Here is a 19986-nt window from a genome sequence, read left to right on the forward strand (position 1 = left end):
TTGTTTCATGGGTTGAAAAAGAAATTCTCATAGTTTTAAGAGACCTAAAGAAGTGCAAAGCTCAAAGGATGAACTTCCTGTGGAAAATGTGGTCGAGTTGTTGCACAGGATACGGAAGGCATGAAGAGGTTGTAGAGAGTGCACCCTTAAATGGGGTCCCAGATCCCTCCTTGAAAGATCTGAAATCTCTCCAGCTGCACTGCAAGCTCCATTAGGTTAGAGACTATGCTCTCTCTTTGTATTCTCCACAGGACCTGACACACTAGAAGTTTACCTTTTTAGCAAGTGTTTGTTGAATGAATAAAAGAGGATGGAAGAAGTCATGAGAAGAGAAGATGGGAAATAAAAAAGGAAGAGAGGAAAACAGAAGCTCCATTTACACTGAGCTCAGGTTCTTGGTAAAATAATAAAAATAACAATAATAATTTTATCCAATAATTCTACACTTAAACTGTATATATGAAACACATTGTTCAATCTTAGCCTTTTCTCACATTTTTAATGCAAAATGTTTAATAGAAAGCAAGTCTACTAATTAGGTAGAAGGCTAAGATCAAGGAATTCTAATTTTATAATTCCCTGTTAGACTGACTCTTGTGGCCTTAAGCAAATTATTTATGGTTCTATCAATGTCATTGGCTTTGAGCTCTGAAGGAAAAAGTGCTGTATTATTTGAGCACTGTATTATTAGAGATGTGTGCGCACGGTGCACTGGAAAGGTTTTTGAACAAGAAAGTGACACAATGAAAGTGGGGTTTTATTTATTGCATCATACATAGTAACTGGAGGCCTCAGCAAATATATGTTGAATGAATAAATGATCACTTGGACTTCATAACCAGCCTGAAATAATGCTGTTATTTAAATTGAGCAAATGTTACAATGTACCAAATATCTCAGCAATAACTTTTAGTTCCTAACTATAATGTAAAGAAAAAATAAGGAATATGGTTCAGTAACATTTGATTTTTAAAATTTATTGGTTTATGGTATATTAAATAGTATTATTTATAGTTTATATTATTATATATTATATATCATGATATATAATATATACTATTTTTAGTTTATAATATATTAAATAGTTAGCATAAATGGGTTGGACAGGCTAAAAATAAAAGACATTTTCTTTTCCTTTTTGTATATTTACCTTATGTTCCATATTTTATACTATATTGATACTTGGTTTTTTATGAATATTTTGTTAAGTCTATTTCAGGGAAGGTTTTGTTTTTTTCTGTGCCTGAATTTTTTAGACAGTTTCATTACCCATATCTTCATTCTGAAAATTAATTTTAAGAATGAAAACATGGATAATTAACTCTTTTTGCATTTGCATTTTCAAATTTATTTTTAAAATATAAATGTCCCCCCAAAAATTAACCTGTTGATAAGTAATTAATTTGAATTATTTGGTTTTCTGCCTGAATCAGCAAAGGAAAAGAAAATGGCATATGTCTAGATAGGTCTCAGCCTTCTGAAACTGCTACAAAAGCAGTTGTAGCCCCTGGTTGCTGGGCAATGGACAACACAGCCAACTGAGCTCCCTTCACTTTTATATTATTTATCTAGATTAATGATGTAGGCCATCATAAAAAAACAAGGTATTTGTTATATAAATGGGATGGCTAATGCAGCTCAGGAAATTTTAAGATTTTGCTTGGTGTTTATATATGCTTTCAAAGCTTTTAACCTTGAAAGACATAGAGATTGTTTGGAAACCAAAATCAAAGTCAGATTAAAAGGATTTACTATAAGCTCCTTCCTTATAATAATGAACCATCTTAGAAAACTGCCATTTGATTTTTCTTCTCATGTGAATTATTCCCTAATGGTTGGAATAAAGTTATCAAGTCATATTATGGTGGTCATATCAATGTGCAGGGTTTTTTTTTGTGACTGCTCTCTTCTACACATTTTTCCAGAAATCAGATCCAAAAGAAATCTTCTGAACCTATAAAATAGAATATTCATATATGTCCAATTCTCCTTAATATGTATATGTTATAGTGTTACTAATAAAGGACATTCTTGAATAACCTGTTTTAAATTATTACAAATGATTTCTAAAATGATGATTAATAATACCTATTCTACCTACCTTACAAAGTTGTGAAAAATCAAGTGGGATAATGTAGGCAAAAATCCATGTAAATAGGAACCATTATCAATTACAGTTGTTCTCTCATAGTATCACATAACGTCATAACGTCCATTTCTCCAAGCTCACCATCATCTCTGAAAGGGTTGTTTCTCCAGTAAATAAGCTAGTAATAAACATAGGCATTGGCCAGGTGCATGTTTTGGGTAGGGAAGGGCTGGTACTGAAATCCTACACAGAAACAAAGAATTATGATGAAAAGAATAATGAATGTTAGTATTTACCTAGTGAGAGTTTGGCTACATACCTAAAAATTATTAAACTCTTCCTTTGCTTTCTGTTTCTTTCTATTTGGTTTTCAGTGCCATCTGTGTGATGAAGTAGTCTCACTCCTTACCAAGGCTAACCTCTCTACCTATTCAAACCATCCCAATACCCCCCAAACCCTCTGCCCCAGTTCCTATCTTCCCCATTACTGTAGAGTCTCTCTCTCGGGCTCACAACCCAGGAGTCATCCTGCCTTCCTCCCTGTCTCTCCCCCCCCCCCATATCCAAGCTGCTGCCAAGGCCTGTTGATTTCACTTTTGCATCATCTTTCAAATATATCCTTTCTCTCCTCTGACACCATCACAGCTCTAGTGCAGTCCCTCATCACATCACATATGGACTACTGTAGTAGTTTGCTGGTAGGTCTGCCTGCCTCCAGTCTCTGCCCACTCCAGTTCATCCTCTTTTCTGCTGCCAAAGTGATTTTTCTAAGGTCCCCATCTAATCATGTCACACACACGCACACACACACACACACACACACACACACTAAACTCCAATGTCTTCCTGTTGCCTGCAGGAATAAATCCAAAGTCCTCTGCTTGACTTTCAAAGCCCTCATAACCTAGCCCCCTCCTACCTTCTCTGGTCTTCTTATACCTTACTCCCTCCCATGGACGCTTCAATCCAGTGACACTGGTCTACTGGTTGTTCCACAATCTAGGCACTCTATCTCTCAGGACTGGGCATTTTCTCTGGCTGTCCGCCATGCCTCCAATGTTCTCCTTCCTCAACTCTGCCTACTGGCTTCCCCGGCTTCCTTTTAGTCCCAGCTGAAATCCCAGCTTTTGCAGGAAGTTTTTGCCAGTCCCTCTTAATTCTGGTGCCTTCACTCTGTTAATTATCTTGTTTATTCTTTGTATAGCTTGTTTTAATTACATTTGTTTGCTTATTGTCTCTCCCATCAGATTGTAAGCTCCTTGAGAGCAAAGCCTGTCTTTTGAATCTCTTTGTATCCCCAGTGCTTGGCACAGTGCCTGAACCATGTTAAGTGTTTAATAAATGTTGATTGATTAATTTATTGATTATTGGTAGTAAAGCTTATCCAGGGACAACTGGATCACTTGTTCAGTGCAATAGCTTATGTGTGTGTATGTGTATGGATATTACATATTCTTTATTCACTATATATGTAGCATATGTATACCTACATATAGTATCGTGTGCGTGTGTGTGTACACAGACACCAGTGCTCTCTTTGGCTGTGTCTTTGCAGTTCACCCATGTAGACTGCATAGTCCTTCTATATCAGTATTATCCTAAAGCATGAATTTGACATGTTCCTGATGTCAAAAGATTGTTTTTCCCTACTTTAATCCAGTGGTTTAACACTTGCTGACTTTTTTGTGATATGTTCTATTTTAGGGATGTTTCACAGTAGGCATTTTAAAAAATGTTTTTATGGATCTTTCGCTAAACCTCCATAGCTAGTTTTCCTTATTGATTGTTTAGGGTTATTGATAAGAACAAACTTGTGGTGTTTTCATTGGCATCTAGCACTGGTTGTGTACATTAATGCTCTTTTAAAATTTCTTTTGGGGAGGCTGCTAATCCAGGTCCTCTTTATTAATATTTTCATTAAATCACCATATTTAAGAACTGTCCAAGTCTACATAGTTATAGAACCTGTTATAAATACAATTAAAGTACGGAATGTAAATAAAGACTACACATTTAGTCAAAAATGGCTTAGCTTGAAATTACAAGCCTTTTTCTTAAACGTGCACAGTAAATCCTTTATTTTAATGTTTTAGCATGATCTCTTTTTTAACCATTGCAATATATATTTCTGTAAAATACCATGTTTATTATTCATCTTTATCTTTCTTGCCACTTCTACTATTCATCTTTAAAGAAAAATCAAGAAACAAATCATTTAATTATACAAGTAAAATATGTTTCCTTCTTTAAAATAACAGCCATGGCTGCCTTCATAAGTTCCTCCATGATTCTAAGAATATATCCGTTTTACAGCTAGAATCAGAGAGATCTAGGCAAAAAAAGACAATCCTTTCTTGCTTAAAACAAGTTCCTTTCTCTGAAATGTATTTCATGCATTAAAGAATGTCTTTTGCGTGAAGTTGAATTCTCTATTGAATTTATCACATTAGAGAAAGCACTAAATTTCTCGGTTTCTTGACCATCAGCCCAAGATCTCTGTTTGCTGAGAAAAATACCAGACTTAGTATAGGGTAGACCGGAAAGGGATCAGAATAATTGGAGAGATGGCAGGTGAAAATACTGCAAAGAGTGGAGGAACTTGGACAAAGCATGAGAACCTGCCAGTCCATCACTGCCAGGTTATCCTTTTGAGACTAGTAGAGTCCCTTCCAAAGTCTAAGACACTATGACCTCTATAGCTAGTTTCCCCATGTCACTCTTCCCTTTAAGAACCCATGATGGTTTAAACCAAATTTCTCTGCTGTGGCTGGCCCACCATAGTCTACCCCACCCCATATACCTAACTTATTTCCCACTTCTTGGAATGTCAGACTTGAAAGGGGAATCAAAGGCTACCTGATTCCACTTGTACCCGAAAAATAAAAAATACCATCTATCCAGTCAGCCAGCTTATACATAAAGACACCCAGGGAAACAGAACCTACTACCCTTTAATGCAGCCCATTCTACTTGGGGACAGTTCTGATTTTTAGAAGGTTTTTCCTTAATTCAAGCCTAAATCTTCCTCTTGGCAACTTCTACTTCTTTATTGTTCCTTTTTCTCCCTGTTGGGGCCAAGCATAATGTTCTTACATGGCGTAGCCCTTAAAGTACTAGAAGACAGTTATCACACCCCTACTAAGTATTTTTTTTTTCTCCAAATAAAACATTTCCAAGCCCTTGAGCTGGCACTCATGTGACACAAGCCCAGTGCTCCCTCATTTGAATGAACTTGAACATTGACACCAAGAACCAAACTCTTGTCATAGTTCCAGAATAGCCTAGATTAAGACTGTTTTATCTCTAATTCTGGGAACTGTTTTTCTTAATTCAGCCAAAGATTTCACTGGCTTTTTCAATCACTTAAAATTTTCTGAACTACAGTAGCTATCTCATTTATATTACAAATAGATTTGGGGGACTTAATAGAAATTTAGAAATATTAATTCACAAATGGATTCAGATCCATATCTAGTCCTGAAGAAGCCTACCAAAGTTATTAGTGCCAGCAGAATAAGAGATGTCAAATTTTTGGCAAAATTTTCCTATCCACCCTTCTCCCTCATTTTAAAGTGAAAATAATTAGAAGGAAAAGTAGGAGAATGACTTTATACATATATGTTTATATCTATAGCTCTGTGTGTGTGTGTGTGTGTGTGTGTGTGTATCTTTTCTATTATATAGAAAAGCCAAGCCTTTCTGGGTAGAGAATCAGTGAGTTTTTAACAAGCTGGTGAATTTGCTCCCAGGCTATCTGAATTGTGGTTACTTATTTAACCTCCAAATTGCCAAAAAAATTGCCAGATCCCTGTTGGATAGTCTGTCGTGCAGACCTAGTGATTTAATTGGAAAAGGATCTCCATTGCCTTCCCAAGTTTTTCAGTAGCATTTCTATGCACTGTTAAATCGTTGGCACATTTTACCCTGGAGAGTAGATTTTTTTTGGCATCCTGGGGAATTTTGATATATTTAAGAAGGTGAGAAATACACATTGGCATCATTTAAGTGACATAAGTTTAAGCCCAAATTGGCTTTTACATGCCAAAGATGTGAAATGTGCCAACTGCTTAATAGTGCACAATAACTATTCAACTACATACGTTGATGATTTCAGCAGAACAGTTTAGTTTCTTATTGTTTTTTTTTAACATCTGAATCACTTAGATAAAATTATGCCTTGTGATGTCTTAATAATAGAGAGAGGTGGTCCATGACTTTTGTATAAGCAGATTATGAGTAACATTGAAATGTTAGTCATGCTACAGTGGCATGCAGTTGTATATTGTAAAGAACAGAACAAGAATATTGCTCTCATTTAATATACCTATTCTGCCATTTCCTTACATCTTCAAGATTTTTTAGTCTATAAAATTAGGAATGCCATCATGTCTGAAGTGGAAGTTCCCCAATTAGAGTTTATGTAGACGCCTGTGTGAATAGTGACCTTTTTAACTTCTTTGTCTCAAACAAAATTGGATTTTGAGTTGTTACAGGTATTACAAATATCTGTTTTCAGAATTCTAATTCTATTTTCTGAATTTAAGGCTCAATGGTCTTTTTCCTAGGCTGATCTAAATTAAAGAATTTAAATTACTATCTAAAATAACATTTGGATTATCACCAAAGAAAGTTTTTCATGTAATACACAAGGGAGTGCCCTACAACCTTGAAATATATTTCCTTTCTACAAATTAGCAGGTTAAAAAAACCCCAGCATTCTGGAGTTCTTCCAGATTGCGCTTCGTACTATCTTTTTCTGACAGTGGTCAGTGTCTGTAGCTGTGTTTCCCCATATCCTTGGTTAACTATGTTGGCCTTTGCTTGCACCTGAAGTACTTCTTCCACTGCCCAAACAAACCAAGACAAAGCATTCGTTTCTCTAGCACTGACACCTCCGTGAGAAAGAATTTGGGATCATGTCGGTGCCTTTTTTTTCTGACATCCAAGACTCTCTTTTCTGTGCAGAATTAAAACTCTCAAAAATCAGGCTTTTCTGATATAAAGACATCTTTCTAAAGATTCTAACATCTCAGCCCCAGAGCTGTAGATATTGAGAGTGGGGAGAACCTCAGTAGTATAGTCCAGTCCAGTCCCCCTTCAGGCAGATAAATTAGCATTATCTCTGTTTTGCAGATGAGCTATGTGAGACCCAGAGAAGACTCAGAAATTGCCTGTAATTATACAAGTAATGTGTAGTAGAAGTGTCTTCCCTTCCTGCCAAGTTTAGACTTGATCTACCAGGTAACAAGGAGCTATTTGTAGGTTCTTGAAGTAGGGGATGGCTTGCTAAAAGTGATGTTTAAGAAGAGGCCAAACTGGAAGCTGCTGCAGTGATCTAGGTTTGAGGTGGTGAGAGCCAAGGTCCTAGAGCAGGAGATGAAGCAGCAGCAGAAGGAAGGAAGAAAGACTCAACAGGACTGAGTAACTAATCAGGCCCAGGAGATAAAGACGATGACTTTTCCTGGGACGTGTGTCACATATTTAGATTTAATATGCATCTGCACCAGTGAGTTAATGAATCCATCAAATCATCATATACATATATACACACACATATAAACATATGTATGTATACCTATATAGCTATATATACATAGACACATATACATATACCTATACAGATATATATGTGTATATAAATATATACACATATATTTATACACACATAATATGTGTATACATGTGTGTACACTGTCCAGACTCCCAAAGTTCACCCCAGCAAGTCTGCCCAACATGCTGGGGGTACCATTGGAACACTCTAGCTGTCTTCCCGTCGTCCCCATCCTGCCGTGTAAGGAGCCCATCTTCTCTCCCTGGATGACCTCCTTTCTTCCTGTTCGTTGGTGCTCCTTGTTGGGTAAATGTTTTAGCCCGCTCGTAGGAAAGTCACCCTGGGTAAGCAGGCAGTGTAGGGTTGCCGTCTGCCACATCGGACTGGATCACAGAGGTCTTATTTCATATGTTGTTATTCCTAATAATGCTGTGAATCGTTTTTTCCTTTGACCAAAAAAACAGAAGCTCAGACAATGTCCCAGTGGACTGGGCCCAGAGTCAGGAGAGCTTGAGTTCAAATCTTCCCTTAGTTACTTAAGAGCTGTGTGACCTTGGGCAAACTACGTAATCTCAGTTTGCCTCAGTTTCCTTATCTGTGAAATGGGGGCAGTAATAGCATCTACTTCCCAGAGTAGTTGTGAAGATTGAGTGAGATAATTTTTATAAAGTACTAGCACAGTGCCTGGCACATTGTAATTGTTCAGTCATTTCAGTCATGCCCGACTCTCCATGACCCCATGTGGGGTTTTCTTGGCAAAGATGCTGGAGCGGTTTGCCATTTCCTTCTCTAGCTCATTTTATAGATGAGGAAACTGAGGCAAACAGGGTGAGGTGACTTGCCCAGGGTCACACAGCTAGGAAGTATCTGGGGCCGGATTTGAACTCAGGTCTTCCTGACTCCAGACCCAGTGCTCTATCCACTGCATCACCTAGCTGTCCCTGGCACATGCTCGGTGCTATATAAATGCCAGCTGCCATCATTCATCATCATCACCATTTTTGTTATTACTCTTGTTATTATTAGCAGTCATTGTGAATACTAATAAGCCATCTCTAAATCATCTTAAGCATTTGATTTCAGCATGCACCCCACCATTTTGGAGGTTTTTATAGGATTTTCCACCTATAATATAACTTAACAAAGGTGGAAGGGGAGAGGAGAGATAATTCCCTGAAGAAAAACATTCCCCCAGAAGGTGGTTCTGGTTACAAGGAAAAGAAAACTCAATCCCTTCCTTTGCTGAGCCTTGGCAGGGATGGGACTAGAGCCATTTTAGCGACTGTGTTCCTCTGAGCCTTTAACTGGGTCATATTGCTTTTGTAATAGTGACAGAGGTAATTTCTTGAAGGGGAAATGTAGCTGCCTGGTTGGTGGGTCGTCAGTCTTCCTCCCTCTTTGTTTCTAGCTAAAATAGCACCCTCATCCTGGCCTCTGGTTACTGCAGTGATGGACAGCATATCAGTGCAGAGGTAATGTTGGTACTTCTTGAGAGCCTTTCATGGAAGCTATTTTGGGTTCAGATTTGGAATGGCTTTCTTTCCCAAGTGGTACATTGCTTCCTTTTGTAGGCTTCAGAGAAACTTCGTTTCCAGAAATACTAAGGCTTTGAAGAAAGCAGCAGATTTCTCATTATTACATGTTTTACAAAGCTGAGTTGGTCTCTTTTGGCTCAGACTATACTCAAGGCTTCTCTCTCTGTCACAGCTTCGTTTCCCCAGGCTCCAGGGGATGCAATAATGGTTTTTCAGAGTCCTTGAATCTGTTGCCTCCAGGCACAACATGACCTAGATGAATATGACATGTTGCCCTTGTCCAGTGTACGATAGAAAGCTCACTCCCTTCCCACAGCAGTTTCTCCCATAAGTGGAAAAGGTCTTTTAAATTTTCTGCTCTCTATCCAACATCTTTAGAGTAATCGAAGGGCTGGGAGTATATATTCTCTGATTTCTCCTTCCTAATAGAATCTCTTCCTCATATCCTGTTACTTCCAGAGCCAATTTCAGTCTCCTGCTGTGAAATGTTTAGCTTTATTTGTCATGCCCTGTATGTCTCTGATGATAAAGAGCCACCCTAGACCCAGGCTCAGTTCTCTGTATTGGTCTGTCTTCCTGCCTTTTGGCAGATCCATAGACACCTACATGATTTTATATAGACACTTATTTTCAGAAATCTCCTGAGAAGATGATTACTCAACCTCCTTCCAAATTTATTACATCTAACAAGTCACTGTCAAGAATTGTCTATATAAAAGTAATGCATGGACACATGTATGTATATACTAAGTAGGTACATATATTCACATATCTACACACAGAGTGTATGCATAGATACATATGTTCATGTGTATATATCGAAAAATCAAGAGTCAGCATTATGTTTAATGGGAATAAACTATACTTTTCCCCTAAGATCAGCAGTGAAACAAGAATCTCATGACTTCTGTTGGAAATGTTAGCGAAATATAGCAATAAGAAAAGAAAAATAGAGGAAATAAGCATAGGCAAAAAAGAAATGAAAAGAATCTTATATTTAGAGAACCTTAGAAAACCAACTAAAAATTATTTGAAGTAATTCACAACTTCAGGAAAGATGCAGAATATAAAATTAATCCACACAAATCTTCAGCATTTATCAGTAAGACCGAACAGGAGAAGATAGAGAAATTCCATTTCAGATAACTGCACAATATATAAGGAGTCTACCTACCAAAATACATACAAGAACTCTATAGTAAAATACAGCTTCAAAACATTTTTCAGAGAAATAAAAATAAACATAAGTAATTGTAAAAATATTGATAGCTCATGGGTAGCAGAGACAGTATTATTTTTAAAAAATTATAGTACTACCTAAAGTAACTTAGCCAGTTCCCTACTAGTCAAACTACTGTTTTATATTTAGTTACCCCTCAGAGGAAAAAACCAGCACGAAACAAACATAGTATCAGTTTTAAATATGAAGCAAAATTCATTGTACTCTTCTTGCCCCTTTTTGTATCTTGTATCACCAAAATTTAGCACAGTACCTGGCATACAGTAATCACTTAATAAGTGCTTGTTGACTGACTGACTGATGTACTTGGAGTAGTTGTGATATTAAAGTTCAGCATTGTTGGTAGCTAGGTGGCCTGGAGTTAGGAAAACCTGAGTTCAAATCTAGTCTCATACACTTACTAACCATGTAACCCTTAACAAGTCACTTAATCTCTCAGATGTAAAATAAGGACCATTATAGCACATTCCTTCCAGTCTTGTATATAAAGCTTTGGTGCTAGCCACGATTACCTTGGGTGCCCAGAGCCCTTTCTGTCCTGCCCCTCCTTCCCCATCTGCTGACCCCTGCTTACACCTGATGGCACCTTTCTCAAACAAGACGCCCCACCTTTCCACTTCCTGTCCCCGTGCCCCCAGTGCACTCTCTCCTCCTTTCTTCCTCCTGGCTCTCCCCCTCCCACCAAGTATCACCTTCTTCAAGAAGCTTTCCCTTTCCGCCTTATCTCTAGGGCCTTCCAGCTCTAAGACCACCCCCAATTTATCCTGCATCTCTCTCCTGCTTGAAGATGGTTGTTTATATACTGTCTCCCCCCTTAAACTATGAGTTCTTTGAGAGCAAAGATTTTCTATTGCCTTTCTATGTATCCCCAGAGCTTAGCACCATACCTGGCACACAGTAAGGGCTTAATAAATGCTTTATTCATTATTTACTCATTCATAGTATACACTTAATAAATATTGACTGACTAGATGATGACTGTTCTGTTTCTTGATGCCTTTTATTTTTATATTTCTGTCATATTATCTCAAATAATTCTTTGTAACGAACAGAAACCACTAACAAAACTGACTTGCAGAACAACTGTGTCAGTGTATACAGCATTCTGCTGCCCTAGCCCCCTGCCTTTCCACCTAGGGGAGGGAAATTTGCTTCCTCATCCACCTGCTCTTCAGCTTGGTGATTGGTCATTGTAACCAAGCCTTTCGGTTCTGTGTTCATTTATATTTTTTGTCATTATGCATATTGTTCTGACTTCGGTGTAATTAGGAAAGCTCCCGTCTCTCTGAATTTCCTCATACTCATTGTTCCTCTTTTCTGCGGTTTGTCCAGCCGTTTTCCAGCAGGTGGATGCTGTGGCATAGTGGGCAGAGTGCCAGATCTGGGTCAAGAAAGCCTGACCTCAGATCATTCTTCAACCCTTTACTAAGCTCTCTGATCACAGGCAAGCCTGTTAACCTTTATGAGCCTCCGTTTCCTCATCTAGACCTCATGCTAGGCCCAGCTGGCGTCAGGAAGATCTGAGTTCAAATCCCGCCTCAGATACTTACTAGCTGTGTGACCTTGGCAAGTCACTGTGCCTCTGTTTGTCTCACTTTCTCACCTGTAAAATGGGTGTGGGGGTACCTTCCTGGCAGAGCCGTGAGGATCAGATGAGATGCACTTAGCAGAGTGCCTGCCTCGTGGTAGGCATTCTAGAGATGGGAGGAAAACCCTTTCGTACTGCACTCTACAATATTGTGATCAGCACAGGGAATTATAGAAAGTGTTTTACTGAACTGGGAAATAAGATATGCAGGCACTGGAGTATAGAAATCCATCTTGCCCTACTAGAGAGTTGGGGAGAGGGGCGGCTAGGTGGCACAGGGAAAGAGCACTGGCCCTGGAGTCAGGAGGACAGCCATGTGACCTTGGGCAAGTCACTTACCCCCAATTGCCCTACCTTCCCCCTCTAAAAAATAAAATAAAATAAAAAGTTGGGGTGGGGTGGGGGAGTATATAAGAGAGAACAGATTGGGGGAAGGGGTATTCAGTAGGCTTGCTATTTTGGGGTGGGGTAGAAGGATGGAGAGGAAATTTGTAACTTAAAATCTTGTGGAAATGAATGTTGAAAACTAAAAATAGATAAATAATAATAAAATAAATTTTAAAAAAGAAAAATGTCTAACTATCAGCTGTCATTATTATTGTTGTTAGTTTCCTCTGGTTTTTGTTGTTGTTTGTTTTTGGTTTGTTTTTTGGTTTGGGGGTTTTGTTTTGTTTTGTTTTTTGCTACATTACTGTCCATTTCAGTGAATCTGTGACTTCATTGGTCTGGGTTTTCCATCTACCAGTGAGGATCAGATCCTATCCATGTCTTCTTTTCCTGTGTTTATCTTTCCATGAGGATTTTCCCAAAATGTTAAAGGCCCTCCTCTAGTCCTTTTAATGTTTGGGTACCAGCATTTGGGCTATCTGTCTGAGGTCTGTCATTGATACCTGAAAGGGTTAATAGAAAGACCATTTTCTCCTGAATTTGAAAACCTCATACTTGAGTTTCCTTCCTGTCTAGTAGAGAATCAAGCTGACAGAGTTAACATTTGGGGACTGCATGAATTGCAAAGATAAGATAGATAATAGAACAGTTAACCAACACCATCTAATTCACTTTTTCATGTGAATATTTGGGAAGGGAAAAGTATTTTCACAAACTACTTTAAATGACAAAGCAATGCATGGTTTCGGGGGTTTTCATAAAGCAACATAAAGAAATAAAAAGACTTGAGCTGTGTGAAAAGCTTGAACTCTTGAGCATAATTCAGGAGCTGTGGGGAAAATTGCCATGAAATGTAGTTGTATAGCTCATGCACTGTTACAACAATCTGTGTGTGTGTGTGTGTGTGTGTGTGTGTCAAACCCCTCCTTGTAGAGATTAAGCTCCTGGAGGGCAGCAAGCAGAATTTTGTAATCATTACATTTCCAGTGCCTAGAAGAGGATTGTAGACCATAGTGGATGCTTAGTAAATGTTTTGTTTCTCCAAAAACGATCTGGCATTTCACTGTTACTTTAATAAATAGGTTTTTAAAAAGTTACTTAGTCTAGAATAATTTTCAAAGTTAATATAAGAGTATTCTGGAGACAATGAAGATATAAGGGCAAAAAATTCCCTTAGATCATCAAATTAACCCTTCTTCATGAGTCTGTTTTGGGTTTTATGAAATTGATAGTGATGTGCTATGATTTCACTTCTCAGATTCTTGGTGACATTACATTGTGCCAAGATGATCAATATATCCTAGACTCTCCATTCTTAGAGTTTAACTTCAGGGAACAACTTTAAAGTGCTAACACACACACAACACACACACTCCTCTCCCCTAGGTTCAGAACATCATTTTTTTCATAGGCTGACAGAAAGCAGAATTAATTAAGGGACCTTGCCCTCCCATTTTCTTCCTGGAAGGTAATTTCGTTTCATATCAGCTCCGGGATATATATCCAGCTTAGAACAGCTGAGGGATGTATAGAGGAGCCCTGTCCCCTGGCCAGGCCTGTACTAAAGGCCTGTGAGCAGCTATGTCATTTCTGGGATCACTCTTTGGGTCTGAGTCTGCTTTAGGGCACAGTAAACAAAAGCCCACAAGGGAAAGTAGAGGGGGGATGGAGAAGGAAAGAATGTAGGCAAGGACAGATTTTATTTCACTGATTTCTTTACCATGTCAGCCTTCCTAATTTTCCCCATCTACCATCATATTACTCATAAAGATAGTAATTATTCTCTCTCATAACCTAGACTTGAAGGGCTGGCCAGCAAGCACCCTCTTCCTGTTTTATACCCTACACTGCATTATTTTTATCTCAATCCATCCTCCCAGAAGCTCTTGAGCTTTCCAAGTTTCTTTAAGGAGGTGACAAGGAGAACTGGTTAATAAGCCCTTGGGGTTATTCAATATCCCTCTTCAGTGCACATTTTCTGTAGCTGAGAACACTCAAACTTTGTCAAAGGTGAAGTACTTCCAAATGCCACTTGAATGTGATTAAAGGAATTCTGAGCTTGATAGGACTCATTATCCAAAATGCCAGGGCCTTACTGTTTGCTCAAGTCCTGGCCTGAGAATAAGAAAAGGTCTTAGTAGGATGGCTTTGGGAAGTAGAGGCTAACTGGTCATTGGATTTGTGTATGAATGTATGCCAAATCTATCGTAGTCCACACAGAGCTGAAATAGAATGTATCATTACAGGGTAAGTGCTCAAGCATTTCCAGCCTTTTCCTTAGCTTTAAATAAGAATTCAAAGCCCTTCTTTGCTTGCTACCCTGAGGTTCTTGTTTGGACTTTTTCCTCCCAAATGAATGTAATTGTCCAAATTTACAGGATGTGATACAGTATTGGTTTTTGTTTAGTCTTTTATCTTTAACACCCTTTAGTAGGTTTTATTTTTATTTCTAAGTTAGAAACTGGTAAACTGTGATTTAATGCTATCATATGATGTGATTTTTGAAATTCCTGTTACTGATTAGTTAAGTCCAACTTGCTTTCATTACCTAATAATAATAACTTGGAGTTTTATAGTGTTTGAAGGTTTACAGAGTACTTATAACCGTATGAAAGGTATATATTTTGCAAGTATTTTCATCTCCATCTTACAGATGGGGAAACCAAGGCACAGGGAAGTTAAATGACACAGTGAATCTCAGAGCTGGGGTTTGAACCCAGACTTCACCTGGCTCATTCCTACTGTACCAGGCTGCCTCTCCTTGTTTCCCTCTTATCTCAGCCTTAAAGGGTTTCCCTCTAAGGCTCTTTATGGCCAGCCTTTAATCAGCAGGTTATTGTACATTCTTTTCTTGGGAAATCATCCCTAATTTGATCAGTCCATCGTTGCATGGCTGATAGAACTGAGATGTTCAGGGAGACAGAATTACACACATACTTAGAATGGAGGGACTGAATGTTTTGCCTCCAATTTATTAGGTGCTGTCATTGTACTGTGGTTATTTCACATTGAGTTTCAATTAGACAAAAATGTGACAAGACCATTTAATTAGTCAATAAATATCTATCCCTGAAAGTTGGCACTTGGCAAGTCACTGGGTTTGGCATTTTTGTCCAGCACAAGTGTGGTCAGGCAGTGTGTGTTGTGTAAGATGTCATAATGTACTCAGACACTTGAGATGAAATGACTAAGCTTTGGTTTCCATTCGCTTCTGATGATATGTTGACAAGAAGGGTGGAACTTTTTAATAAAAACATTAACATTCAGAGATCTTAAATAACAAGCATCACTTGTCATGTTATGCAACTCATGAAGTTGTCTCAGGCTAGACGTCAGCTTATACAGTGCTTGGACCTCTTCTCTAAAACTTCCCAAAGAGGAATTACTGAGGCATTGCCCGAAATAGAAACAAAGCAAATGTAGAAGCTATGTTTACAATTAACAAAATTTAAAGAATATTTAAGACTTCTTCTTTAGTCTACAAGATCAAAGGAGAACAATTTGTTTGATTCATTAATCCCCTCCAGAACCTTAATGTGCAAATAAAGGGATCTAACCCAAGTACACATTTCTTTGTAATAAAAGTCAATGTCACCATCATCAAAATGCTTGATGAGAGACATGTAGGAAGCTGGGAGACTCCTGTTTTTCTCTCTTCTATGAGAATCACTGTGGATTTTTTATGTGGAATTCTGGCTAGAAACACTAGGAGATCATAGGAGTCATGCAGCCATAGGTTTTAGATCAAGAAGGGATTTGGGAGGTCATCTGGGCCATGTCATCCATCCCTCCCTTCCCTTTCCACCCTCCCCACCCCCATCATTTTACAGATGGAGAAATTGAGACTCGGGAGCTTGGGCAGAGTTGGATTTAGTCCAAGGTATTCAGACTTTAAATTCAGCATGTTTTTCTGCTGTGTGCCCCTGCCTCCTATACTTCTCAAGACCTGATCTGTCCTGAACAAGGGGAGCTGCTGTGTCCTTCATATGATAATGGCCTTTGTGGTGCATCATCATTTATTCTGATTTCTTTTTACAAAGAATAGTTTTTTGGTTTTTTAAAAAAAAAGGCAGGGTTTCTCTAAAACTAGTGAAATTTCAACCCCTCCTTTTTAAAGAACATATAAAATACTTACCAGCTGTTCAACCTTGGGCAGGTCACTTAACCCCTTTCAGCCTCAGTTTCCTCATCTGTAAAATGGGAATAATAATAATAATAGTACCCAGCTGTCCAGGATCTTTGTGAAGATCAAATGAAATAAGATTTTTAGACTACTTTATAATCCTTAAAGTGCTCTATAAATGCTAGCTAGTGTTATTATTAATATTAGTATTATATGACATATACTCTGGACCTATATCCTCATTCTTCATTTATCTTTGAAATGCACTCTGAGTGCTGATTTGAGTCACTCATGTTCATTAGGCCTGGAACCTCAGTAGCCATGTCCAAGATCCAATAGAACTGTGAAAAGGTTCTCATGTTAACCCCCCCTGCCCCCCTGTATATTACAGGAGTGTTGCCGGTGTGGGTACCTGTGGGTACAAGCCAGAGACTTTAAGGAAATGTATTACCCAGAATTCAGCCTGCCTTCTCCAAATGGCACAACTCAGAAAGCTTTGTGCATTCACATACCACATCATGACTCTAGGTTGGGTATGTAGCTGTCACAGAACCTGTTTCCAGACTCAGGGCCGGTTTCTCACTTCCCGTGGCTTTTGCAGTCTATTTAAAATACCTCTTCCAGGAAAGAGCATTACTTGGATGTCATATTTTCATATACCAGGTGTAGCAGCAAGCACCCCAAGCGTCCTCAGGGTTTGCCGCCACCACAGGTTCTTGGATCTGCTTTGATAAAGGAAAGCAACTGAAAATGGGTTAACAAGCTTACTTTAATCAGTCAGACATATATCGTTTACCTTGTTCAGGGGAAAAAGGTCAGCACCCCGAACTTCAGAATATACAGGCAGAATTATCAAGACAGAAACAGATTAAGCAGACAGCTTTCCAAACTGTCCAACCATTACATCCATACCCAGTCAACATCTGGGTTTCCACATCTGGGTTTTTCAAAGCCGGGGGACTCTCAACAACGGCTTCCCAGAATTCAGATCAAATCACAGAACACTTTTCAAAGTGAGTCCCAAAACAAAGCTACACATCAGGGCTTATACAGCCTTCTCCTGGCTCAGAGAATGTAACAACCTTATTGACCCACTGGCCAATCAAAAAGTATCTACTGAAAAACAAGCCTCCCACCCCCAAGTTTCAGGTGCACTTTAGCCTAGGGGCAGGGAAGATCTTTAAATTTGCATTCCCATTACACCAGGTCATTATTCTCACATTGGGATCTGTGGATTAGTAAGTCATCTTTACTGAGCACAGAAGTGCTTCAATTTTAGAAAACCTGATTTTTTTAGAACCAGAATTTACCAAACCATTCAGTTCAGGGTAAAATATTTCTAATATAAAAAGATTTCTCACTTTACAGTGGTCCACAAGAGCATCTATTTAAGTCATAAATTCCTGTAGTGTATTTCAAATCAGAGGAAGTTAATTTACATATAATTTCGCAACATATGACACTTGTAAAAATCCCATATTTAATACTTTTTCCTTGGGCATTCCTGAGCAGTCTAAGTGAAAATTAAATGTTAACTATTGAGGGTTTTTTTTTAACCTCATTACACTTTGATAATAGTAGTGCAGTAACTTAGTCAGTAAATATTTCTTAAATACCTGCCATGTGGCAGGCATTTTGCTAAGTGCTAAGGATACAAAAAAAAAGGCACAAGACAGACCCCACTCCAAAGACTCACAGTCTAATGGGGAAGATACTACATGCAAACAACTAATGTGAAAACAAGATAAATATACACACACACACACACACACACGATAAATTGGAGGTAATCTCAGAGGAAAGTGGGCTGGGAAAGGCATCTTACAAAAGGTGTGATGTTAGGTGAGTCTTTAAAAAAAAAAAAAAGCTAGAGAAGCCAGGAGGCAGAGATGAAGATGGAGAGTGTTACCAGGGTAAAATAAACAGTACTTGGTAATAGATTGGATATGGAGAAAGTAAGAGATTCAGGAGTTAAAAGATGATGCCTGGGTTGTGAACTAACCATGCCTGTAAGGATGCAATACCCTTTGATCGTAATAAGGAAGTTTGGGGTGAAAGACATTGAGTTCAGTTTTGAACATGTTAAGTTTAAGATGTCCAGAAGACATCCAACTCAAGAAACCCAGGAGGCCGTTGGAGATGTGATACTTGAGGTCATCAGACAGGTTAGAACCGGGTAAGGAGAGCTGTGAATCATTAACATAGATGAGATCAGCAAGGGAAGCTGTAGAAGACAGAGCCCTGTGGGATGCCCACAGTTATGGGACGTGACCCGGATGAAGATCCAGCAAAGGAGAAAGAGACAGAGAACGAGGAGGGAGCAGAAGGAGAACCAGGAGAGGGTGGTATCTAAAAAACCTAGAGAGAAGGTCATAGCAAGGAGAAGAGAGTGATCAGCAGTGTCAGAGACTACAGAGAGGGCAAGAAGAATTTGGATGGAGAAAAAGCCACTAGATTTGGCAATGAAGAGATCGTTGGTAACTTTGAAGAGAGCCCTTTCAGCCACCCACATGCCTAGACTTTTTGTTGATCTGTCAATTTTCTCGTTGCTTCCAAGATAAAATTTAACAGATAGTGCTAGTTAGTTAATATAGATTAGCTAATGCTTTATGTGCTGGAATTAGTATTTCCCTGAATTGGGACCTGCTATGCTTATTATCTCATATTTAAGTCTTTAATTGTTGCTTATTGATTTTTACATTTCACAATGCTCACCCTTATAGTACCACACCTTACGAGAAGGAAAGAAAGTTAACCCAAGCCAGCCAATACAGTGTAGCTGTGTATGACATGCTATGTCACATTCTTCTCTTTACTGTGGAGAGGAAAGTATATTTCCTTCTTATTGATCCACTAGAAACAAGATTGGCCGTTCCATTTCATCTGAGTACTGATATCTTTTAATATGGTTTTCATGTATACTAATCACACTCATCATATGATTCTCCTGGTTTTGCTTTCTAAAGTCTGTCTCTACTCGTATAGATCTTCCCGTGTCTCTCAGAATTTCTCTCATTTATAATTTCTTACAGTGCAGTGATGGGTCATTGCATTCATATCTCTCAATTTGTCTGGGCCTTATTTTTGGTTTGGTTTGGTTTTGGGCTGGAGGCTTTTCTGGACCTCACCTGTGATTTCATTATTATCAGAAAAATCCTCGTACCAATGATACACGTCAGGGACCTGTTCTGCTGCTTCATCTTTGAACGTGGGCTGGGCTACTGAGGAGGTTAAGTGACTTCTCCAAGGTCACCCTGCAAGGACGTGTCAGAGACAAGACTTGAATCCAGGGTCTGTTGACTCCAGAGCCCTTGCCATCATGCCATGGCTTCTTATTTGAATGCTGATTATATTTTGTTAAGGAATATAGATTACATTTTTGCAAAATCCATTTCTATTTGAGAACTCAGTGGCATGGAATTTCCTCATGATGGAAAGGTTCATCAAGTTGTGCTAACTTTTTCAGATGAAGA

The 19986-nt window shown here is 38.6% G+C and overlaps 1 protein-coding gene across 2 annotated transcripts in view; it reads left to right on the forward strand.

Annotated features, from left to right (window-relative positions):
* ELP4 (elongator acetyltransferase complex subunit 4) overlaps positions 1-19986 on the forward strand; it is a 249116-nt gene that overhangs the window by 197443 nt on the left and 31687 nt on the right. The window contains exon 10 of one of the 2 annotated variants that reach the window (XM_069091357.1): positions 252-447. The exons of the other annotated variant lie outside the window; for it this stretch is intronic. Within the exon in view, the coding sequence (XP_068947458.1) occupies positions 252-266 (15 nt within the window). The 3' untranslated portion in view covers positions 267-447. Of the gene's footprint in view, positions 1-251; positions 448-19986 lie in introns of those variants that run through there. 2 annotated transcript variants of the gene reach the window in all.

This window comes from Petaurus breviceps, unplaced genomic scaffold (genome assembly GCF_028583685.1).
Source record: "Petaurus breviceps papuanus isolate PSGF00001 unplaced genomic scaffold, PetGlider_PUasm1.0 188, whole genome shotgun sequence".
In the NCBI taxonomy this organism is placed as follows: domain Eukaryota; kingdom Metazoa; phylum Chordata; class Mammalia; order Diprotodontia; family Petauridae; genus Petaurus; species Petaurus breviceps.